Source organism: Rattus rattus, chromosome 7 (assembly GCF_011064425.1).
Source record: "Rattus rattus isolate New Zealand chromosome 7, Rrattus_CSIRO_v1, whole genome shotgun sequence".
Taxonomy (NCBI): domain Eukaryota; kingdom Metazoa; phylum Chordata; class Mammalia; order Rodentia; family Muridae; genus Rattus; species Rattus rattus.
Window position 1 is genome coordinate 72,872,048 of NC_046160.1, and position 24,347 is coordinate 72,896,394.

The 24,347-nt window shown below is 42.0% G+C and overlaps 1 protein-coding gene and 1 non-coding gene across 2 annotated transcripts; both read left to right on the plus strand.

The window, feature by feature from the left end:
- Positions 1-22,428: 22,428 nt before the first annotated feature.
- On the plus strand, positions 22,429-23,625 carry Rps20 (ribosomal protein S20). The gene is made up of 4 exons (XM_032907809.1): positions 22,429-22,566; positions 22,756-22,855; positions 23,052-23,125; positions 23,405-23,625. Exons 1-4 carry the CDS (start codon positions 22,564-22,566, stop codon positions 23,585-23,587), a joined length of 360 nt encoding a protein of 119 aa, XP_032763700.1. The 5' UTR covers positions 22,429-22,563; the 3' UTR covers positions 23,588-23,625.
- Positions 22,914-22,981, plus strand: LOC116906493. The gene has a single exon (XR_004388735.1). It is a non-coding gene; the product is annotated as a small nucleolar RNA U54 (small nucleolar RNA).
- Positions 23,626-24,347: the final 722 nt, after the last annotated feature.

The window sequence follows — 24,347 nt, forward strand, 5'->3', positions numbered from 1 at the left end:
CACAGAGGTGGCTGCAGGTGAGCCAGCCTGCAGAGGATCCTGGACTCTTGCCTATTGGGCAGTGGTAGAGGGAAAGGTGCCCTTCTCCCCTCACTTGTCCCTCACCATCTACGGCAGGTGGGAGACAAAAGGGTATACTGTGGGACAGCCTACAGCTTCCATAATGTAATTTTTTTTTTCTCTATTGGTGAGGAGGTTGCAAGGGTAAAGAGCAAGTGTGAGGGGAGTAGGGGATGAGTGGAATTGGGGTGCATGATGAAACTCACAACCAATATAGAGTTAAAAAATAAATGAATTCGGGGGGCTATGGAGCATGCAGATCTTTAATTCCACCAGTCGGGAGGCAGAAGCCAGTCTGAATTCCAGTGTGGCCAGGGCTACACAGAGAAACCCTGTCTCAAAAAGTTGAAAGCTAATAATCATAATCATAATAAATAAACGAGCAGAGAATTACTTGTGCCTCTGTGCAGCAGTTATGAAGAACCAGGGAGAGATTTTAAAACTAGTTTCCTTTACAACAATATCAAAAAGAATATAATATCTAAACATTAACTTGACTAAAGAAGAATGTCTGTCTTTGCCCTTCCCTTTTAGAAATATCCTCGCTGTTCCCCAGTGTGATTGCTCCCCTACCGGAAGTGTATCCAGTGACTTTCAGTGCATGCAGAGCTGTGCACGCAGGGTGGAACTCAGCATTACAATACACAGTTTCCCAGCCGCTCTACTCCCCAGCCAGCACTGAGCAACCACTGACCCACTCTGTCTCCGCAGCATCGCCTAGTTTTACACTGAATATAATCTCATGGCACAATGTATGACCGCCTATGACTGGCTCGTTTGACCGCTGACTCTCCAAAGCTCATTCATTTGTCGCATGCCCCAGCACTCTGCCTCCTGAATACAGCACATTTGATCTGTTCGCTGGCTGGTGGGCACCAGAACTGATTCTACTTGGGGAGATACTATGAACGATCCAGATATGATCGCTCAGACAAACACTTTTTATAGGGAACTGTTTTCATTTCTCCTATATACCTAGGGCCTGAGTGATAATTTAAAAAAAAAAAAAAAGTCTGTCTTAAAACTATTTAAAAATGCTTCTAAAGGCAGTTGAATTGGCTTATATTACAAGGTATATGTGCCACTCTGAAAAGGCCAAATCTGCAGACAATAGGCATAGAAAGAAAAGAAGAAACATTTTCACTTTATTTCTTTAGAGAGAAAGAGACAGAGACAGAGAGTCACCCCCAAGGCATGCATGGCAACCAGAGGACACTTTGGGGAAATGATCTACTCAATCTATCATCTGGATCTCAAAGATTGAGGCCAGGCCTGGCAGCAGGAACCTTTATGTACTGAGCTATCTCACTGAGCCTAAAGGCACATAAAACACTTAAAAAAAAAAATAATTGTAACAGAAATCTTCCCAGAGTTAGAAAAAGAGACAGCACTCTAAACAAAGGAGGCATTTAAGACACCAATCAGACACGATCAGAGAAGGACCCCACCCCCTGTTATAATTAAAACACAAAATATACCAGAAAAATATTGTGAGCAGCAACAGAGAAACATCAAGTCACATAGAAAGGAAGGCCCATCAGAATAACAGCGGATTAATCAACTGAAACCTTAAAAGCCAGGAAGCCTGGGAGGGGGTTTTTCAAGTTCTACAAGTCTACTGCCAACCCCTACTATGATCTCCCAAAACGTTACTGTCATAATTGAAAAGTAAAATAAAACGAAAGCTCTCCATGATACAAATGGCCTAAAACAACTCATGACCACTAAGTCAGCACTGCAGAAAATATTTGAAGGAATAAAGAAAAAAACCCAGGAGGCCACAGGAAAGAATAAACCACATAGAATAATAGTTAAGCAAGAGAGGAAGAGAGAGTAGAGGAGAAACACTGCAAAATCAACAAAATTGTAAGACTCAATATATAACATTCCATTATAACGCTGAATAGTCATTGATCTCATTTCCCCAATCAAAAGGCACAGGCTACTAGATTGGATCAAAAAGCAGGAAACATATATGCCCCAATTATAGATCCACCAACTTCATAAAATAACATGAAAATAAAACTAACCCTGGCACAAGAGGAGTGGCAACTTCAATATTCCCTCTCACCAACTGACAGGTCATTCTAACAAAAAAATATAGAGACATGTGAGTCAACTGACACTGTACATCAAGTGGACTTAACAGATATCTACAGACCATTTCATCAAAACACTGATACTTTTCCAAAACACTTCTCCACTGAACCTTTTCCAAAATAAATATATGCTAGAGGGGAGGGAGGGAGCGACAAAGATAGGCAGAAACAAGAGAGAGAGAGAGAGAGAGAGAGAGAGAGAGAGAGAGAGAGAGAGAACAGGAAGTTGGTAGGCAGGAGGTGGAAGTAGATCTGGGAGGAGCTGGGTGGTAAATATGATAAAATGCATTGTATAAAATTCTTAAAGAAATAATAAAAATATTATTTAAAAAACAACCCATATATTAGGACACAAAACATCTCAACAATGAGTTCAAAATTGAAATAATTATGTGTATCTAATGACAGTAGACTATGACCTCAAATCAAGAACAAGAGAAAACTTAGAACATTGATGTGGTAGTTTGAATATAGTTGGCACCCATAGACCCATAGGGAGTAACACTATTAGTAGGTATGTGGCACTGTTAGAGTAGGTGTGGTCTTGTTGGAGGAAATGTGTCACTGTGGGGGCAGGCTTTGAGGTCTTTTATATGATTGACATATGTGTGATAGAACAGTCCCCTGATACCTCCAAATCAAGATGTAGAACTTTTGACTCCTCTAGCACCATGTCTGTCTGAACACCATGGATACTTTCCACCATGATGATAATGGACTAAGCCTCTGAAACTGTAAGCCAGCCCCAATTAAATGTTGTTGTCTTTTAGAAAAGTTGCTGCAGTCATGATGTCTCTTCACAGCAATAAAACCCTAACTAAGACACATGGAGATTAAATAACCCTTAATTGAATCATGAATGAGTCCTTGAAGAAATCAAGAAGGGAAAACTTTAAATCCTAGAAGCAAATGAAAATGAAATATGTGACATAACCAAACTTCATGGGATTAAACAAAAACAGTCTTAAGAAGGGAGGATTTAGCTCTGAGTGCTTACATTAAGAAATCAGATTCAACAAAGAAAGAGAATTTCAGACCAATTTCTCTTATGAATAGTGATTGATGCAAATAGTATTCAATAAAATAGTCACGAACTGAATCCAAGAACACATCAAAGATATTATCCGACGTGATCAAGTATGCTTCATTCTGGGGATGCAGGAGTGGTTCAATATACAAAAATCCATTAATGTAATCTACCACATAAACAAACTGAGAGCAAAAAATCACATAATCATCTCACTAGATGCCGAAAAAGAGTTTGACAAAACCTAGCACCACTTCACGATAAAAGTCTTAGAAAGATCAGGGATATAAGGTGCATACCTAAACACAATAAAGGCAATATACAGCAGTATAAAGCCAACATCAAATTAAATGGAGAGGAATTTAAAGCATTTCCACTAAAATCTGGGACAAGACAAAGCTCTCCACTCTCCCTGTATCTCTTCAATATAGTATTAGAAAGTGTGGCTAGCCAAAAAGACAACAACAAATAGGAAAGGAAGAAACAAAGTATTTACAGATGATTTGATAGTACACATAAACGACCCAAAAAATTCTACCACAGAACACCTACAGCTGATAAATACCTTTAGCAAAGTGGATGGATACAAATTTAATTCAAAAAAAAAAAATCAGTGGCCCTCCTCTATACAAGCGATAAACTGAGAAAGAAGTTAGGAAAACAGTACCCTTCACAATAGCCACAAATAACATAAAATACCTTGGTGTAACTCTAATCAAGCAAGTGAAAGACCCGTATGGCAAGAACTTTAAGTCTCTAAGGAAATAAATTGAGGAATATATGAGAAGATGGAAAGATCTCCCTTGCTCATGGATTGGTAGGATAAACATAGCGAAAATGTCCATTTTACCAAAAACAATCTTCAGATTCAATGCAATCACCATCAAAATTTTAACACAGTTGAAGAATTGTGAAAGAACATTTCTCAACTTCATATGGGAAAAAAAAAGGATACCTAAAATGATCTTGAACACTAAAAGAACTTCTGGAGGTATCACCATCCCTGACTTCAAGCTATACTACAGAGCAATAGTAATAAAAACTGTGTGGTATTTGTATAGAAACAAATGGGTAGAACAATGGAATCAAGTTGAAGACCCGGAAATAAACCCAAACACCTACAGACACTTGATTTTTGACAAAGAAGCCGAAACTATACAATGGAAAAGGGAGAGCATCTTCAACACATGCTGCTGGTCTAACTGGATGTCTGCATGTAGAAGAATGCAAATAGATCCATTATCTATCACCCTACACAAGACTCAAGTCCAAATAGATGAAAGATCTCAACATAAACCCAGATACACTCAGTCCAATAGAGCAGAAAGTGGGGAATAGCCTTGAACTCATTGGTACAGGAGACAGCGTTCTGAGCAATGACTCAGGCGCTAAGGTCAAGAATTAATAAATAGAACTTCATGAAACTAAAAAACTGCTGTAAGTCAAAGGACGCCATTATCAGGGAAAAAAGTCATAGCCTACAAATTGGGGAAAGATCTTCATTAACCCTACATCTGACAGATGACTGATGTCCAAAATATATAAAGAACTCAAGAAGTTAGACACCAACAACCCAAGTAACCCAATTAAAAATGGGGTGCAGGGCTGAACAGAGAATTCTCAGCAGAGGGATCCTGAATGGCTGAGAAGAGCCTAAAGAAATGTTTCTCATCCTTAGTCATCAGGGAAATGAAAATCAAGACTCTGAAGTTCCACCTTATGCCCGTCAACCTGGCTAAGATCAAAAACTCAAAGGACAGCACATGCTGTCAATGTCGTGGGGCAAGGGGAACACTCCTCCACTGCTGGTGGGAGTGCAAACTCATACAACCACTCTGGACACCAATTTTGTGATTTATCAGAAGTCTGGGATTCGTTCTCCCTCAAGACGCAGCTATACCAGTTGTGAGCATGGACCCAAAAGCTGCTCTCCCACCGTACAAGGACACTTGCTCGACTATGTTCATAGCAGCTTTATTTGTAATAGACGGAAACTGGAAATAGCCTAGATGTCTCTCAGCTGGAAAACGGATTCAGAAATGTGGTATGTCTACACAATGGAATGCTACTGAAACAAATGGGAACACCATGAATTTCGTAGGCAAATGGATGGAACTAGAAAATATTCTGAGTGAGGTAACCCAGACCCAAAAGGATAAGTGGATAATAGCCATAAAATACAAAATAGCCATGCTGTAATCCGCAGACCTGAAGACGCTAAATAACAAGGAGGGCCCACAGGAGATGGTTGAATCTTCCTCAGAAGGAGAAACAGATATCAGAGGTCGATGGTAGGAAAGAATTGGGTAGAAGAGGGGATGGGCAGGGGAGCGGGACAGTGGGGGAGGGAGATCATATATAGGGAAAGCAGGGGAAAGAGAGAGAGGAGAACACACCAGGCAAGATGTGCTCACTGGTAAAAACGTCATGAATTTTGTAGGCAAATGGATAGAACTAGAAAATATTCTGAGTGAGGTACAATACAGGGTGAGCAACTGCTTCCTGATTGGATCTGAGGTCTGCTTCACAGTAGGAAATTTACATCTACTACCATGGAGCCAGTCCAAAGCCCCTGGCATGGAAAGCCATAGGTCCTATGGTGGGGACCTACCACTGCTATTGCTAAATGGCCATGTTGTCAAGCGCCCTTCTAAATACTTGTGTCTGATCCCATAGATGAGTGATGGGCCTTAGTCAGAAATGCTTCTTTCTGCAGCAGGCTGGCAGTGCAGAGCCCAAGGATGGGGAGGACGCTTTGAAACGCTGTCTTCTGGACATTGCATGGTACCCTGACTGCAGGTCAATCAAGCAATGTCACCATAGAAACAACACCAAATCTCCCAGTTTATGAACACAGCTACATGTCCGTGTATCTTTGTCTTCTATATTTCTTTCACCAGTAGTTTCCCAAGTATGACAGTTGGGCTACATTCCGTGACACTCACATTTAATTAATTTATTCTTATCAACGCTATTATAAATGTTACTATTCCTTGGTATTTATTGCTGTGTTGCTACTGCTTACGTGCAGGAGCAGAGCTGACTTGTGTGTGCAAGTGTTATAGCACCTGCTGTACCTGTCTTTTCGGTATTGTCAATGTGTCCAATAGAATTTTCTGTATGCGAAATTATTTCTGACAACACTTCATTTCCAACTTCGATCTTGCTTACTTTGGCTTCTCACCCAATTACCCTGATGGGTGTGACCGGTAAAATGTTGAAGGCAGCGGACAAGAGTAGCATCCTTGTCTTGCTTCTGAACTTAAAGGAAAAACCTTTTGCTCTTTTGCTGTTGAGTAGAATGTTCACTGTAGGTTTTAGTAGAATACCCTGATAAGAACGTTCTCTTCGTGATCCATTTCCCCCAGCTCATTGCGCTTTTATCGAGATGGAATGTTTTTCGTTGCCTGTTGAAATAATTATGTTGGTTGTTTGTGTTTTGTTTTGCTTTAGGCATGGTCTCCTATAACCCCAAATAGCCTTAAAATTGCTATGTCCCTGGGGACAACCTTGAATTCCTGATCCTCCTGCCTCTACACCCTAAGTTCTAAGATTATGAGCATTCACTGCCTTGCCTGTCTAATCATATGAGTTTGTTTCTGTTATTTAATTCACTAATATTTGACTGTCTTTAGCTGGACATGGAGGCACATAACTTTATCCCAGCAGGGAAGCAGAGGATGGCAGTTCTCTGAGTTTGAGAGGCAACCTGGTCTATTGACCCAATCCTAGGATAGCCAGGGCTACATCAGAAAACCCAGACTCAAGCACCGAAATCAAAAAGCAAACAAACAAAAATTGTTTGCCTTTCCTTACTCTTACCCAACCTTCCACCAACATCAACATAGTTTGCAAAGTCCTTCTTTTTGAAAACATTCTTACTTTCTTCTTTCGGTTTATTTTTGCTATTTTCCTCCTCTTCCTTCCCCATCTGCATCCTAAGCACTGAGAGCAGGAGGTTGTTGGTGTCCTCTTTACGTGACTGCATCCCGGCCTGGCCTGGTATCCATGGTAATGGGCCCCTAAAGTCACATTTCCATACCTGATCTCTTCTTTGGCCTCAGAGCGTGCTCCACCATCTCTTCTGTTTCTGCACTTCCTGTGTACAACAGTTCAACTATAACGTGCTCAAAGCTAGATGTTCCACATCTTCTTTTCCTAGTTAATGGCCCCCAAATGTGTAATTCTTCTTAAATTGGAAACCAAATTCCCTATTACCTCTTTTTCTTCTCTTCTTTTATTCAAATCTTGTCATTTTCACTTCAGAAAAATGCATCTAGAACCCAACGACTTTTCGTAATCTCTGCTGGGAAAGCCCAGCCCAAAGCACTATCAAGTTGCCTTTGGATGACCAGGTGAGCTTCCTTCCACCCCTTCTACTGCTTTAACTAGGGCTGGGAACAGCAGGCAAGCCCCTTACCACTGCGCTCCACCTCCAGCCTGTGATAGCCTTCAAATGGGCAGTTCCCCTACGACCACATGCAACAGACAGTTTAAGGTTGGAAAACCTGCCTTTGGTGTCTTACAAGTTCCCATGGTCAGAATATCATTCAGTCTCAGAAAAGAGACTTTTGTGACAAGAGAGAGGAAGAGAGAAGATCTTGTGCTAAGTGAAATGTTAGATGCAGAAAGAATACAGCACCATCTTGACAAGCTCACACTTAGACAAGATCACACTGTGCAGCCCTGGCTAACTTGAAACCTATGTAGACCAGGCTGGCCTTGAACTCACAGATGTTCACTTGACTGACTTCCAGGTGCTAGGATTAAAGCTATGTATCACCACAGCCTGCCATTATTTTTAAATTAGTATTCACAATATTAAGTTTCATTGTGGCACTTACTTTAAAAGATTAGTGTGAGAGAAGAGGTGGAGAGAGAGAGAGAGAGAGAGAGAGAGAGAGAGAGAGAGAGAGAGAGAGAGAGAGAGAGGTGTATGTATGTGCATATCACAGCACACATTTGGAGGTCAATGGACAACTTTTGGGAGTTGGTTCTGCTTTTCCACTGTGGATTCTAGGAGATCAAACTCAGGTTGTCAGACTCAACAGCAAGCATTCTTAGCCACTAAGCCATCTTGCTGGCCCAAGTTTTCAAACAAAATCAGTTTTGTTGATTCTCTTTCCTCCCTCTTCTTGCCCATTACTCTGCTCCTTTGTGCCTACCCATCCCCCACAGCCTTTCCTCCTACCTCCTTAATGGCTCTTTTCTCCCTCTCTTCCTTCCTTCTAGTTTCATAGCCACATCCATACTCACCCCACCTATATACATTCGGATAAACATTATAAGCTAGATTTGTACACAAGAGAACCCTCTTTGAGTCTGTGTCACCTCACTTGATAGACTCTTTCCTTGGTCCATCTATTCCCCTAACATTTCATTAATTTCATTTTTCTTTATAACTGAATAAAATTCCATGACGTGTATTACCTCATTTTCAATATCTATTCATCTGTTGATGGCCATCTAAACTAGTTTCATTTCCTTGTTATTGTAAATGACACACTAATATATATATATATATATAATATGTGCAATTATATATAATATATATATAATATGTGCAATTATATATAATATATATAATGGTGTGTGTGTGTGTGTATGTGTGTGTGTGTGTGCCCGTGTGAAGTATCTCGGTGATAGAAGTCCACTAGGTAGATACTCAGAAGTGGTACTCCCAGGTCATATGGTAATTGTGTTCTTATTTTTTTTGAGAAACAATTATATTGCTTTGTATAACAACTATACTAGTTTCATTCTCCCACTGGCAATGAGTAAAGGTTCGTCTTTATGCACAGCCTTACCAGGATTTGTTGTTGTCTATCAAAATAATGTTTAATGAACATTTCTAGCACAAACAGAAGTACAATATAATTGGTTATTCAACATTGCCTATGCTATGCTCCACCCAGAGCTCAGCTATAATTTCTTACATTTAATTTATTACATTATAATTTCTTAATTCTTATATAGAGAATTTATATATTATATAGAATTAAGGTTTTCATTGGTATAAATCTATATATTGATATAAAATTTGAAATTAATATTGTTACTCTTAGCTAGGTATTGTGCCTATGCAACTCGTTTATGAGTACAAGGCTTTGGCCCAGTCCCTCTAGTAGCTGCTGTTACAAACTGTTTGAGATGATTAAGTAATGTAAGTTAAGGACCAGATAGTAAACTCCTGGTTACATTAGATTCTGATTTAGTTATAATAAAGTGTTTTCAATTTACTCAAATAGAATAAATGGCTAAGAGTAGTTAAGGTTTAAGAGTTCCTATATACTTCACATAGTCTTCAAAATCAGAAATCCACAAAATGTGACATTTAATGTTATTCCGTTATTAAGAGATCGTTTGACAATGAGACACATCTGCTCCTGACAGCTTCCCCACTCCGCTTCAAAGAAGAACTTGAGCACCAACACCTCTGTATAGAGCTGCTCCAATTATGACAAGGTAGCCACTGGACAAAAATTGCCTTATTCATCTATGGACAAAAAAATACTGTCCAGGATAGAACACACAATGCAGAATAGTTGACAGTTTAGTTCTGCCAAGACAGAGCAAACTAGTCCTTTATAATTCCTGCTTCATTTAAAGGTCTGTCACATGGTTCTGGGCCAAAAGGCTGAAGACAGATGGTCCAACCTTGTAAGAAATTAGGGGTTGTCCAGGTAGTCAGCTGTCTCTACAATTTATGTTTTGGAAGCTATACTTTTGTGCCTCTTATATATTGGGGTAATAATTTGTTTTCAGATTTCTGATGGAGTTCTCATAACCAAACTCCAGTTGTTTAGCATTGAGATGACTTAGATTTGAAAGGATGGTTTCAGATGGTAATACAAGCTAAAACAGACCGTAATTCAGATATAGAATTGTAAGTTCTTTAGAGTATTCTATCTAATTGCCAAATATGATGTTAATTGTATATCATACTTTGTAATTTACATAATTGTTATGGTTGTGCTCAATTTATTTGAGAGTAAAGAGCTTTCTTAATTGGAAAAAGGGGGAAATGAAGTGGGTTTGGCCTAATGCTGGTTGTGTTATAAAGTTAATTTTGGTTCTCAAAACTGCGTACAGGAGTGTCTGCATGTAAGACACTGAGGGGTCCAGCCGGTAAATAAAGATGCCAGCAGTCAGAGGAAGGGCAGACAGAGGTGGGACTTTAAGGATTCCCAGCCTTGGGACAGATAGGAGAGAGAGGAGGAGGCAGATTTTCCATGACTTGATGACAGAGGGATCAGGTTTAGGAGCTACGGAAGAAAAATCATCCAAAATCTAGGTGGAAAGGGAAAGTGGTCCTATTGGGGGGAGCTGCTCAGAAGGTAGCAGGGCAGCAAAGATAAAACATAGAATTAGAAGGTGCTAAGTCAGAAGTACCAGAGGGAAATATATGCTAGCCACCAGGAGGATTAGAAGTGTCCAGTCATTGAGCTAGCCAAGGCATCATAACAAAATTAACTGGTGTGTGTGTGTGTGTGTGTGTGTGTGTGTGTGTGTGTGTGTGTGTCTGTCTGTCTGTCTGTCTGTCTGTCTTTCTTTCTTTCTTTCATTCATGAATCCAGAGGGCTCTGGTGAGTAGCAGTGTACACACAACCCTCTGGGAGGACAGAGCAGGTTAACTAAGTTATCAGTACACCTTATTTCTTAGGTAAGGTGGAAGACAGATCAGGAAGTTCTAATGATATTTTTTTAAGGGTGAAACAATGGTAACTTTCTGGGAAAGTAACTTGAGTTCCTTTAACATATCATAATATAAACTTAGAATGATCAAAGAAATCAATGAAAATGGCTAACAAAACCATGGCGTTTTTACCAATGCTGTTGGAGACAAACATGACCCCAAAGTCAGAGGACAAAAGACTGATGGACTGATAGCAAATACATAAGCAGTAAGAACCATAATGAGCAAAATGAAAAGACAGCCCACAAGATGAGAGAATTTAACCAAGGCTCAGACAAAGTGAGAGCAATTGTGTGAGGAAAAGTTCTCACCAATTCTGTACAGAAAGTAGCATTGACCTAACAGAGATAAGGAAACAACATGGCTCTTAAATGTGCTGCTTGTGTAGCACTTATCACACTTGTACAGGTAGAAATGTGCCTTTGGGAGGATTCTGAGGTTAGGAAATAGCAGCAACATGATTAACCATGATTAACATAGCACACACATAGCACTTTAGGAGGAGAAGCACAGGATGCTGAGGTGAAGATGCCAGTCTCTTTCTTCACTGGAAAAACACACTGCCAAACCATGACTGTTCAAACAGCAGTGTGTATTTGAAACGTTTCCTCAAAAATGCCTAACGCGCGCGGGGAGTTAGAGGGATAGATGCATCGTTAGAGGGCTTGATGTGCGAGCATGAGGAGCTAAGTTCAACTCAACACCCACGTCAATCCAAACAAAACAAGTGTGGTCGGGCACATTTGTCATCCTAGTGCTGGGAAGAAGAGGCAGGGAGATCATGGGACTCACCTGCCAGCCAACCGATATTACTCAGTGAGCCCCAGGTCCTAGTGAGAAACCTTGTCTCAAAAACCAAGGTTAAAAGCTACTGAGGAAAGACAGCTGATCTCTGGACCTCACACACTTTTTCCGGGATGCACGCACACACGCACACGCACACGCACGCACACACAAACGCACATGCATGTGCACAGCGTGAGCTTTGTGGAGTAATAGCCAATTTCCAATTATAAAGTTTGAGCTTTCAAACTCAAGTTAGAACTTTGGAAAATGTATATGCCATCCTGACTTTACCAATTGCCTAGGATCCCAAGCTTTCTTCCTATGATCCTTAGAGATGATGAAAATGTTTTTTTTTTATTAGATATACTTCTTTACTTACATTTCAAATGGTATTCCCTTTCCCGGTTTCCTGTCCATAAGCCCCCATCCGCTGGCCCTCCCCCATATGTGTATTCCCCCATCCATCCCCTTATTGCCCCCCATATTCCCCTGCACTGGGGGTCCAATCTTGGCAGAACCAAGGGCTTCCCCCTCCACTGGTGCCCTCTCTGCTACATATGCAGTTGGAGCCCTGGGTCAGTCCATGTATATAGTCTTTCAGTAGTGGTTTAGTCCCTGGAAGCTCTGGTTGGTTGGCATTGTTGTTCTTATGGGGTTGCAAGCCCCTTCAACTCTTTCAATCCTTCCTCTAATTCCCCCCAAGGGGGTCCTGTTCTCAGTTCAGTGGTTTGCTGCTAGCATTGACCTCTGTATTGGACATGCTCTGAATGTGTCTCTCAGGAGAGATCTATATCTGGTCCCTTTCAGCATGCATTTTTTAGCTTCATCAATCTTACCTAGTTTTGGTGGCTGTATATATATGGGCCACATGTGGGGCAGGCTCTGAATGGCCATTCCTGCAGTCACTTCTCTAAATTTTGCTTCCATATCCCCTCCTATGGATATTTTATTTCCCCTTTTAAGAAGGAGTGGGAGCATCCACATTTTGGTTATACTTCTTCTTGAGCTTCCTGTAGTCTGTGGATTGCATCTTGGGTAGTTCCAGCTTTTGGGCTAATATCCACTTATCAATGAGTGCACACCAAGTGTGTTTTTCTGTGATTGGGTTACCTCACTCAGGATATTTTCTAGTTCCTTCCATTTGCCTATGAATTTCATGAAGTCTTTTGTTTTTGATAGCTGAGTAGTAGTCCATTGTGTAGATGTACCACATTTTTTGAATCCATTCCTCTGTTGAAGAGCATCTGGGTTCTTTCCAGCTTCTGGCTATCATGTGTCCTTGTTATATGTTGGAGCATCTTTTGGGTATATGCCCAGGGGTGGTATAGCTGGGTCTTCAGGTAGTGGAATGTCCAATTTTCTGAGGAACCTCCAGACTGATTTCCAGAGTGGTTGTACCAGCTTGCAATCCCACCAACAATGGAGGAGTGTTCCTCTTTCTCCATATCCTCGACAGCATCTACTGTCACCTGAGTTTTTGATCTTAGCCATTCTGACTGGTGTAAGGTTGGCACAATGGAATGTGATGGTGGAAAAGTCTAACCCTTTACTATTACTGACTTCAGCTATGATTTGTCATACCATCTTCTCCTATCCTTTAATGAATATCTAGGAAATGCCTCTGAGTGCTGGGATTAAAGGCCTGCACCAGCATGCCCACATTTCTCCTAACTTTTTGTCATTATTAACTTCCTTGATTCAGCTCTTTAAATGATGAGGTATTTGAATGGAATTATTTTTTCTTTCTCTTGAGAGTAGGCAGTTAGTTAAGTAAAGGCAACTTGGTTAAGTATTTATTTTGTATCCTGTTTATTCGGTCCATAAATCTTCTAATGGATTCCATAGGTCTTCTATACCAAGAATTATGCTATTTACAAATAGGCCTTGTTTGACTCGTCTTTTCCTGTTGTTATTATCCTTTTCTGTCATTCTTTTGTGTCATTGCTGCAGCTAAGACTTTGAGTACCGTCTCACATAAGAAAGAGCTGCATGGACGTCTTTGTTTTACTCCTGATTTTTAAAGGAAATGCTCTCAACTTGTCTCCACTTAATAACGTCGGCTATGGGTTTATTGTGGCTATGCCTTTATTGTTTTGAAGTATGTTTTATCTATTCCTGGCTTCTAGAACTCTTATCATGTGGGCATGGTGAACTTTGTCAAACGCCTGTCAGCATCAATTACGTGGCTTCTCTCTCTGAGTCTGTTGACATGATCTATTGCATTTATTTGTTTACAGATGTTGAACCAACCTTGCTTTTCTGGAATAAAGTTCACTTGATTGCAATGTATAACTTCCTTAATGTGTTCCTGAACTCAATTTGCACATATTTTCTTAAGAACTCTTGTTTCTGTGCTCATCAAGAGATTGGTGTATAGCTTTCTTTTTTATTGTTTCTTTACCTGTTGTAACAAATAGTAACAAGAGTAGCTCCCAAGCTAGGCATCTTCCTGTCTCTGATAACACACATAAGAGAAGCAGCTACGATGTAGCAGAGGGAGGGGATATTGGACAGGGACTGAGTAGTCTAGGCTGTCATTTGCCCCACATACGCTATCTGACAAGAGTCATCTTCTTCATGAACTTCCATGTTCTCCTCTGTGAAAGAAGACAGACAACTGGTTAAGCTTCGAACCTCTACATTAGACCCAAGGTAACTCTAATTTTTCAAAGATTAGTCCCAGTTCACTTTAAAATTCTAAAATGATATTATGTCAGTGAGTACGATGGCTTAGTGGTTGAAGGTTGTTGTAGCCAAGTCAGATGACCTGAGTTCAATTCCTGAGCCCACATGCAAGGAAGAGACGCCCAGCTGGAAATCGTCCTCTGACCTCCATATATGTGTTGCAGTGATATGCACATATGCATACAAATCATATAGACAGGAAAAAATAATTTAATGATCTTCAGTTCAAAACTTCCCTACTGGTACCATTTTACCACTGGTTACACTAGTGGCAGAGGATAAAAACTGAATCTCATGCTTGCTTATATGAGACTCAGCACTAACTTTGATAAGAGCCTGCAAGCCAGAGAAGATGGCACGGCAGCTACGATTACTGCTTTTGCCAAGAGCCTTGCTTAAGCTCCCTGCCCACACATGACCACGTGGCCTCTTGTCACTCCAGGTCCAAGGAATCTTAAGCTCTCTTCCGGCCTTTACAGGCATGTAAATATTCTCACACGTATAGAATTAAAAAAAAAAATGAGGCAGTAGTGGCATGCATGCCTTTAGTCTCAGCACCCCAGAGGCAGAGGCAGGCGGATGTCTGAGTTCGAGGTCAGTGTGGTCGACAGAGTGAATTCCAGAAATGACCAGGGCTACACAGAAAAACCCTGTCTTGGAAGCCTAAAACAAAACAAAAAAAAAAAAAGAGGAAGAGGAGGAAGAAGAGGGGGAGGAAGAGGAAGAGAAGTAGAGGGAGAGGAAAAGGAAGGAGAAGGGGAAGAGGAAGAAGAGAAGGAGGAGGAGGGGAGGAAGAGGAGGAAGAAGAAAGTGAGGAGGAGGAAGAAGAGGAGGAGGAAAAGGAAGAAGAGGAAGAGGAAGAGGAGGAGGAGGAAGAGGAAGAGGAGGTTGTTTATGAGTTAAGGCTGTCCTGGCCAAACGGGAAGAATGGTCACCCTAGATGGAAGGTGATGAGATCCAATCCTCTTTGTTTATGGATCATGGGGTTCCTCTGGTGTTGTGGAGTCAGAAGGAAGGAAAAGAAAGGCAGAAGCCACCTTTTACCAGCAACCATAAGCTGGTGGGAGAGGCAGCCTTGGGTCTATGGGTTACAAGTTATTTTACAAAGTACAGCATCACCTGGCTCCTGTATTTTCTTGGACTCCATCTCCTTCCAGTGCCCACCTTCACTGCATAAGGATGCTCTGAGCATCTCCGTCTCTCCAACCTCGAAAGCTTTCCTCTTCTCTAGCAATAGCATCTATATCTTTTGATTGAATTTCTCTGGACGGCAACTACATGCTGGTCCTTCTTGCTTTCTCACTGTTTTTTTTCCCCCATCTATCTCTCTTGGTGATATAGTTAAAATAACCAGATGCTTTCTTTCCCAGCCTCCTTTGCAGCTTAACGTTTACCTCTGGAGCTGGGTTCTTCCGGTCAAATCTTTGCAGAAGGAAACAGAAAACATGCAGAGTCCTTCTGGAGGTGGTGGTGACCACAGCAGCAAACAGGTCCAGTTTTCAGGGACAGCCGAGGGGGTGGAGTCAGCACAGTATCTGATGACTACTGTTCAGCACAGCTGGGGTCAGAAGAGTCTGAAACATCATCCATTGGGCCTAAGTTCCCACAGGGGGATGTCTGTGACCTTTCCAAGGGACTATGGAAAGCCCTTTCGCTCCTGTTGTTGAACACCATAGGATTTTATATCTCAGACTTGCTGCCACTACAGATGACGGCAGTGAGCCCTTACTTACACTGAGCCTACAGCACCACAGCTAAGAATACACACTGACTTCTCCCTAAACTGCTCTCCTAACAGTTCCTTCCTGAGTAGACTCTCCCCTAACATAGGTGTAAGGATCAAGTGAGTTAACACCAGAACAGAACAGACAGTGTTGACCCTTCTGAGAGTGGTGCTTAGAGATGTTTCTCATCCTCACCTGCCATTCTAGGTACCCACGAGGAGCCATCACTCTCTTGTCCACTCCCTGACCCATCCACCCTGGAAAGCCACAGAGGTTTTAAATTCTTTCTGGGTTTTGCTTTTAATTTTCAGACCGACGACGTTTAAAATTAAAATGTTTACTTAAACTCAAGCTTTCACAAAGAAGTTACTATTTACACAGACACTCCAATACTAACGTGATCATTTAGCCTCACCAGTTTATTTAAAAACATATACAAGCAGTTCCAGGCATTAAGAGGTTTTCAACTGCCTTTCTGTTTGGAAGGAACAGGATGATATTGTCATTGCCACAAAGGCCAGTAGGTGGCGGTTCGCAGGCCAACGTGAACGCACAGTGCAACTCTACATAAGCATTTTTAAAAAATGTTTAAAAAGACTAAGGACAGACACTGAAACATTTTTTCCATTTACCTCAAGACTGTTTCATAAGTTAAAATGAAATGTACATTTAATTCAGCTGTTTTCCAACTTAAAATTCTTACTGAAGGACGTGTTTAGATACAACCTCCTCAGAAAGCAAGTTGGCAATAGCAAACTGGTAAAGCATTAAGTATGAGACAGTGACTTATCTGTAACAGTGCTCTGAATGGTGGTGAGGAAGAGTCCTGACTATGCCCCAACAGAAAACAATGGGCAGTGTCTAGACCTGGGTCTAATGTCACAGTTAGAGAGTATGGATTGGATTATTGTTGGTATGGGGACAGGAGGTAAAGGGCAAAGGTATGGCTGTGACTCTGCAATGCACGGACAGCCCTCCCACCCAGCTTCACACATAACTACTGAGGTTAAGGGGTCCAATATACAGCCTTTCACCTAGTGTGACTGTTTATCAAATGGGAAAACAAACCCCCTGACTTAAAACTAGGGAAGAATCCTCCACAGGACTCATGCTATATAAAGTGTTTACGCAAAGCACAACTCTTGCTTCAAATGGAATGAGAGAGGCTTCTCCTAAGCCACACAGTGATCAGAGCACAGAAATGTAGACTCTGGTCACTCTGAAGATATCTCCCACTTTGGAGAGATTACACGAAGTTTTAGAACCATAGAACGAATTTTAAGAGGCCTAAATCAATGCACTGACCAGACGTGTTGATGGGGACATTACATGGTCAAGTACAGCAGAGTGGGGAAAGTCTCTTCTGTAGGTTTCTGATGCTACCTTATAACTTTTAGATTTAAGGGTGGTAGAAGCTAGTAATCAGACAAATAACTCAATCAAAATATTTTAACTAATAGTCACGAAACAACTAGAGGAGACATAGATTGCCCACAGATAGCTACTAAGGGGCTAAAATGAGTCAAGGAAATGGCTCTCTATGTGTAACCTTGCATTTGCTCGTGGTGACGTTAGAGTCAGGCCTTCAATGCAGACATGGTTTCTCTGAGACTTCAGCCACAATCCTAATTAAAGGAGATGGAATGGGGCTGGCAAAGATGACTCAGCAGTAAAGGCTGCTGCTTCTGCTGCTGCTGCTGCTGCTGCTGCTGCTGCTGCTGCTGCTGCTGCTGCTGCACAAGCCCGATAACCTGAGTCTGACCCCAGGTAAACAAAGGAGGAATGAAGGCTAGAGAAATGGCTTAGCCATTAAAGTCTAGATTCACAACCAAAAATAAAGGTGGAATGAGAGAACTGTTCTCTGACCCCCCCCACACACACACACACGCACCATACATACACACATCACACACACACACACACACACACCATACATACACACATCACACACACACACATATCATACATACACACAACACACATGCACACCATACATACACACATCACACACACATATACACAACACACACACACACCATACATACATACATACACACAACATAGACGCATCCCATACATACACACATCACACACACACATACACACACATATCATACATACACACAACACACATGCACACCATACATACACACATCACACACACACAGACACACACCATACATATACACATCACACACACATACACCCACACCATACATACATACAACACACATGCTCACCATACATACACACATCACACACACACATTATACATACACACATCACACACACACAATACATACAGATACACACTGGTAATTATTATAACAATAATTTTAATTAAAATATAAAATAATGAAACATAAATATACATATGATAGTTAAGTCTTTGAATTATATTGTGCAAAGGTAATAGACCATATGTTTTAAAAAGATATATACATACTTAAGGTATACATTTTTTATTTTGGAATAGTGAAAATGTGCATTTTGCTTATTGTTAATTCGTACTTTTCCTTTGATGACTACTTTACATAATAATTGATTTTTACATGAAAATTTGAGGGGGCACTGCAACTGCTATTTTCAAGAGAAAAACGTAGCAAGAAGTTTGAAATAAAAACTTACAAACTTTAAAATAATGACGTCTGCCGAACATCTCTCTAGACCTTGCTGTCCCTGGGAGCCACTCTTCTCTTTAGCCTCTGTGAGTTGGACCTTTGCCTTCCTGACTTCACTTACTACAATGCCAATGACCTCACTGGTGTACATCAGAGTTTCTTTTTTTTCTTTAAGGGCAGGTGATGCTCTATCCTATCCGTGTGTCTGTGTGTCCTTTCCTTTATTAACTTGTCTGTTGACAGATACTTAAGTTGTTTCCATATCTTGATTATTGTGAATAACTCTGCAATGAACACGAGAAGATATCTCCTTGAGATACTGTCTTACTCGAAGGTTTCCATTGCTGTGAAGAGACACCATGACCAAGACAACGCTTATAAAGGACAACATTCAATAGGGGCTGGCTGACAGGTTCAGAGGTTCAGTCCATTATCATCAAGGTGGGAGCATGGCAGCTTTGGGGCAGGCATGCTGCAGGAGGAGCTGAGGGTTCTGCACTGCTCCCACCTGGCTAGGAGGAGGATCTCAAAGCCCAGACCCACAGTGATGCACTTCCTCCAATAAGGTACACCTCCTAACCATGTCATTCCCTGGGCCAAGCATATTCAAATCACCCCAGATACTGACTTTTTTTTTTAAAGATTTATTCATTTATTATATGTAAGTACACTGTAGCTGTCTTCAGATACACCAGAAGAGGGTATCGGATCTCTTTACAGATGGTTGTGAGTCACCATGTGGTTGCTGGGAATTGAACTCAGTACCTCTGGAAGAGCAGTCGGGTGCTCTTAACCGCTGAGCCATCTCTCCAGCCCCCAGATACTGACTTTAAAACTGTTTATTTTTATATGTCTGTTGGTGTATGTTACGTGTGTGTGGGTATTCGCAAAGATCAGAAGAGGGATCCCTTAGAGCTGGAGTTATGGCTTGAGTGGAGGACCCCTGAGGTAAGTGCTCTTAATGACTGAGGCATCTCCCTAGCTGTGAGATAAGGATTTAACAGATAACCAAAGGTGGGATTTCTAAGACAAATAATGGTTTTATTTATTTAGTATGGTGATGGGGATTGAACCAATGCTCCTGTGTGCTGTGCAGGTGTTCTGCAGTCAAGTTACACTCCCGGGCATAATTACAATGTCTAAAGTTAGAGCCCTTCTGCTTTCTCTTTAAAAAACTCCTCTTTATAAAGATTTACGTCTTTTTTGTATAAATGTTTTGCCTGCACGTATGTACGTGTGACACATGCGTGCCCAGTATCAAGGAAGTAAGAATTAAAGGTGACTGTGAGCCACCATGTGGATGCTGGGCACCAAATCAGGTCCTCTATGAGAGTGGCAAGGCTCTTAACTGCTCTGTCAACCCTTCTCTTCCTTCCTTTGCTCCTTTGTTCCTTTGTCCCTCCCTCCTTTCCTTCCTGACAGGGTCTCTACAAAGCCCTCACTATGTAGACCAGGTGGGCCTTGAACTCATAGAGATCCACCTGACTCTGCCTTCCAAGTGCTGGGATTAATTCCACTCGCATAATTTTACCTGTTTCTCATTGAACTTTCTTCACCTTCTTTCTTTGTGTGGTGCTGAGGGTCAACCCAAGTCCTTGGGCAGGCTGGGCAGAGATTCCATTGCTAAGCCACACCCCCAGCTCTTGGGGGTTTTTGTTGTTGTTTTTTGTCTTGTTTTTGTTTGATTGTTTTTGGTTTTTGTTTTGTTTTGTTTTGAGATGGGTTCTTACTATGTAGTCCAGGCTGATCTTGAATATGAAATCCTCCTGCCTCTGGCCCCTCAACACTGGGATTACAGACCCTGTCTTAAAATTCCTTCTCTTACTGTTCAAGAAGTCAATATACTCACATTTCCTCTAGCGTTTACAAAGGAAGGCAAGTCTAAGATTTGTTTTTTGTCAATAATTCTAGGTGGGAGTGGTTTCGTTCACCTATCATCCTGTAGCACTAGAAAAAATGAGGGTGGGAGGTTCTTAAGTTTGAAGCCAGCCTGGCTCTGTGTGTGTGTGTGTGTGTGTGTGTGTGTGTGTGTGTGTGTGTGTGTGTGTGGCACTGCCCTTCTCAGGCACCCTGTTGAATCTCTGGACAACCTTGGAGCATTGCTGTGGGGTTTACCTATGGTGATGGCCAAAGGTTTTAATCAGCCAGTTCTCTGCAGGCAGAGGCAGGTGAGATCTCTGTAAATTCAGGGCAGCCCCAGCCCCAGATTAAAGTCTTAAAAAAAAAAAAAAAAAAAAAAAAAAAAAAAAGTAAAACAAGCCAGGCACTCCAAGAGGCAGGTAGATCTCAGGATTCAGGCCAGCCCGGTCTACTACATAATAATTATGGGACAGCAAGGGCTGACACAAAGAAACTCTGTCTCAAACAAAAACAAACAAAACGAATAAGAAAGGAAAGAAAAAAGAATCCACTAGTAGTAGTGAAATCTACTAGTAGAGTCTAAGCAGCCAGTGGATTATATTTAAACATAATTGAACTTGGAAAATCTCCTAACTTCAATACTTACCTTAATTGCTCAATGACAACAAAACTTCATGTACGTTGTGAGTCAGAAAGCCAGTTACGAGGTAGGTCAACCAAGCACGTGAGTCAATGCTGGTGCTCCTAAAGATCAGAAGAGAATGGCTTTCAAAGTAGTCCTCATTGGAGGAGAGTCAGTACTCTGGGTTTGACAACTCTGGGCAAATAACTTACACCTGCAAAATAATGATATTTCCTCCGGTTTTGACCTTAACCCACCTCCGGACTTAACATTCTATTTAACCGCAGCCTTATCCTTGCGCAGTGGCTAGTGTAGAGGGAGGATTAACCTGCACCGTCCTCTGCTTCTTAGGGCATTTGACCTCGCTTGGCTTTCTTTCTGCTCTACTTGGACAAGAATTTTATTGTGAACAGATGCTCTAAGGAGTCCTCAGAGGTCTCAGCCAATACACATTGTTCTATTGCAGCATAGAGGAGAGAACGTGTTAAAACTGGGTAGATGGGTTCCAGGCAGGGCTGCAGATACAATGCCCTGTGACCCGACAGAGCACTGGGCCTAGAGTTTTGCCTTCACTTAATTGAAAGTACAGAAAATAAACTTGGGTCTTTTCCAGCATATATAGATGTTTCCAGTATTCCAGGAAACCCAAAGCCGGAATATCAAAAAAGGCCATTTCAGCTCTGAAAAACTGTTTCTGAGTAATTTTTAAAATATAATCTTAGTAATGTAATGGGAGGTGGAGGTGGGGTGTGTGCCACAGCTCTCATCAGAAGACAAGTTTCCGGAAACGATTCTCTCCTTCCACCGAGGATTCACAGGATCAAACTAAGGGTGTGAGCTCATGGTTGGAGTGCTTTTTCCGGCTGAGCCCTGGATTCTGTCTCCAACACCAAGTAAATAAATGCAAGCACCTAGTCAGGATCATTCTTCCCCAAGGTCCGTGCCAGCTAAACTCGGAAAAATTCTTCCCTTGTCAGACAAAAGTAAGTTGATTAGGTACGCATGCGAAGCAAATTTCACACCGTAAAGAGTATAGGTGTACAGAGGACCTGAAAGTTTCCTCCAGTTTCTTTGGTCCTCCGGGTCAGGGCAGTGACTCCGCCGCGACACAAGGGGGCGCGCGCGCCCTCTCCTTTCCCGCCAACTAGGCGACGTTGCAGCCGGGCCTCCCGCGGTAACCTCTCTCGCTGGCGGGGCGGTTCCTGTTCCGGGTCGCAAAGGACCCGGATGCGAACGTACTATATAAGCGCCCGGCGAACTCCACGCTCTCCTTTCCGAGACCTGTGGTGCGTGCTGTGGAGCCTTGTCAAGTCTGCTCTGTCCTGACTCACCGCTGTTCGCTCCTGCTGAGGAACAAGTCGGTCAGGAAGCTACGCCTCAGCCATGGTGAGGTGGGGGACGACGCCACGCGGCCTGGGGCGTCGGCGGGGCTCAAGTTCCGGGGCGCCGGGAGCGCAGTTCCCGGGAGAGGGCTCCCGCCGCGGCGAGGGCCCGGAAAAGGGTCCGGATGGCGGTTGTGTAGGAGTGGGCCGCGACTTACGTTCGCTGTTTGTCTTTCCGCCTGTGTAATAACAGGCATTTAAAGATACCGGGAAGACTCCCGTGGAGCCCGAAGTGGCGATTCACCGGATTCGAATCACGCTCACCAGCCGCAACGTGAAGTCGCTGGAAAAGGGTCAGTACTGTGCTCTAGGGTGTTTTCGTGGTGCCCTGCGCCGTACCTGAGGCGCAGTCGGCGATGAGGAGATACCTACTGTGTTGAACTATGGTGATATTTCTTATACGCTATTCTGAGCCGATAGGCTAACTTGTGTAAATACGGTTCGAGTCATTCTGAAATAACTGAAAGACCATGTGTTGTTCACCTGCAGTTTGTGCGGACTTGATCAGAGGCGCAAAGGAGAAGAATCTGAAAGTGAAAGGACCAGTGCGCATGCCTACCAAGGTAAGCGACAGGTAGACTCTCTACTCATGTATCTGTACAAACGGGGGGAGGGTGTGTGTCACGCTTTGATTGCCAAAGGAATAATACTGAGTTTACATTCTTAAAATTACAAACAGAAGTTATTGGATGCCAAATACCTGATGATAACTGGGTATGACCCTTAATGAAAGCAACAAACTCCAAGAAAGCTATCTGGTGAAAGTGGCTGAAACCTTGTTAGCGTGGGGAAAGTGGTTCAAAAGAAACTACAGTTCTACAGTTTCATTTGTTTTATTGCAGACACTGAGAATCACTACCAGAAAAACCCCTTGCGGTGAAGGTTCCAAGACGTGGGATCGTTTCCAGATGAGAATCCACAAGCGACTCATTGACTTACACAGTCCTTCAGAGATTGTTAAGCAGATTACTTCCATCAGTATTGAGCCTGGAGTGGAGGTTGAAGTCACCATTGCAGATGCCTAAGTCAACTGTTTAAATAAATTGACTTACTTGTTAAGTTTTGCTGGCTTTTATTCAGGTTTTTTTAGTGTTCATGAGTGTAAATGAATGTGTGTCACGCGGGTGCCAGTAGATGTTCCTTTGAACCACCATGTAGATGCTGGAGATCCAACCTGCATCCTCAGAACAAGTTCCTTAACCACCGAGCAAGTACTGAAGCATTAAACTGCTTTTAAAAATAAAGGTGTGGCAACAGACTGGTCAAGTGAAAAAGAATGGTACTAAGTCAATTTAAAGACTAAGTTTGGTTAATAGAGCAGATTACATCCTTGGTCCTTAAGTCTGGAAACTTTGTTTTGGGATATAGTCTCAGTACAGAATGGGCTGGCCTCAGCAAATAATCAGTATCAAAATTAAAAGCGGGGATGGACCACCATACTGGCCATTCTGTGCTATTTGAAATGGATTCTGCCTGGCCATGCTTAGAATTCTGCTTTCTCAATTACAGGCATGAGCCACTGTAGCCAGTTTGCTTCTGTGTCTTGCAGGTCCAAGACTAGTGTACTAAGGAAAATTAGACCCAAGGTGCCCTATGGTATTCCAGGTGATTTGTGAAGGACAGGGTGACTTCCCCATTAACCTACTTGTAAAGATTGTGAGTACATTGTCGCTGTATTTAGACATGCCAGAAGAGGGCATCTGATCCCATTACTCACAAATGGTTGTGAGCCACCATGTAGGAATTGAACTCCGGAAGAACAGTGTTCTTAACTTCTGAGCTATC

Excerpts from the sequence above, each read along its gene's own strand:
- Rps20 (XM_032907809.1), top strand. Across the intron at positions 22,856-23,051 it reads CGTGAAGTCGCTGGAAAAGG|TTTGTGCGGACTTGATCAGA; the intron begins GTCAGTACTGTG and ends GTTCACCTGCAG. Across the intron at positions 23,126-23,404 it reads CAGTGCGCATGCCTACCAAG|ACACTGAGAATCACTACCAG; the intron begins GTAAGCGACAGG and ends GTTTTATTGCAG.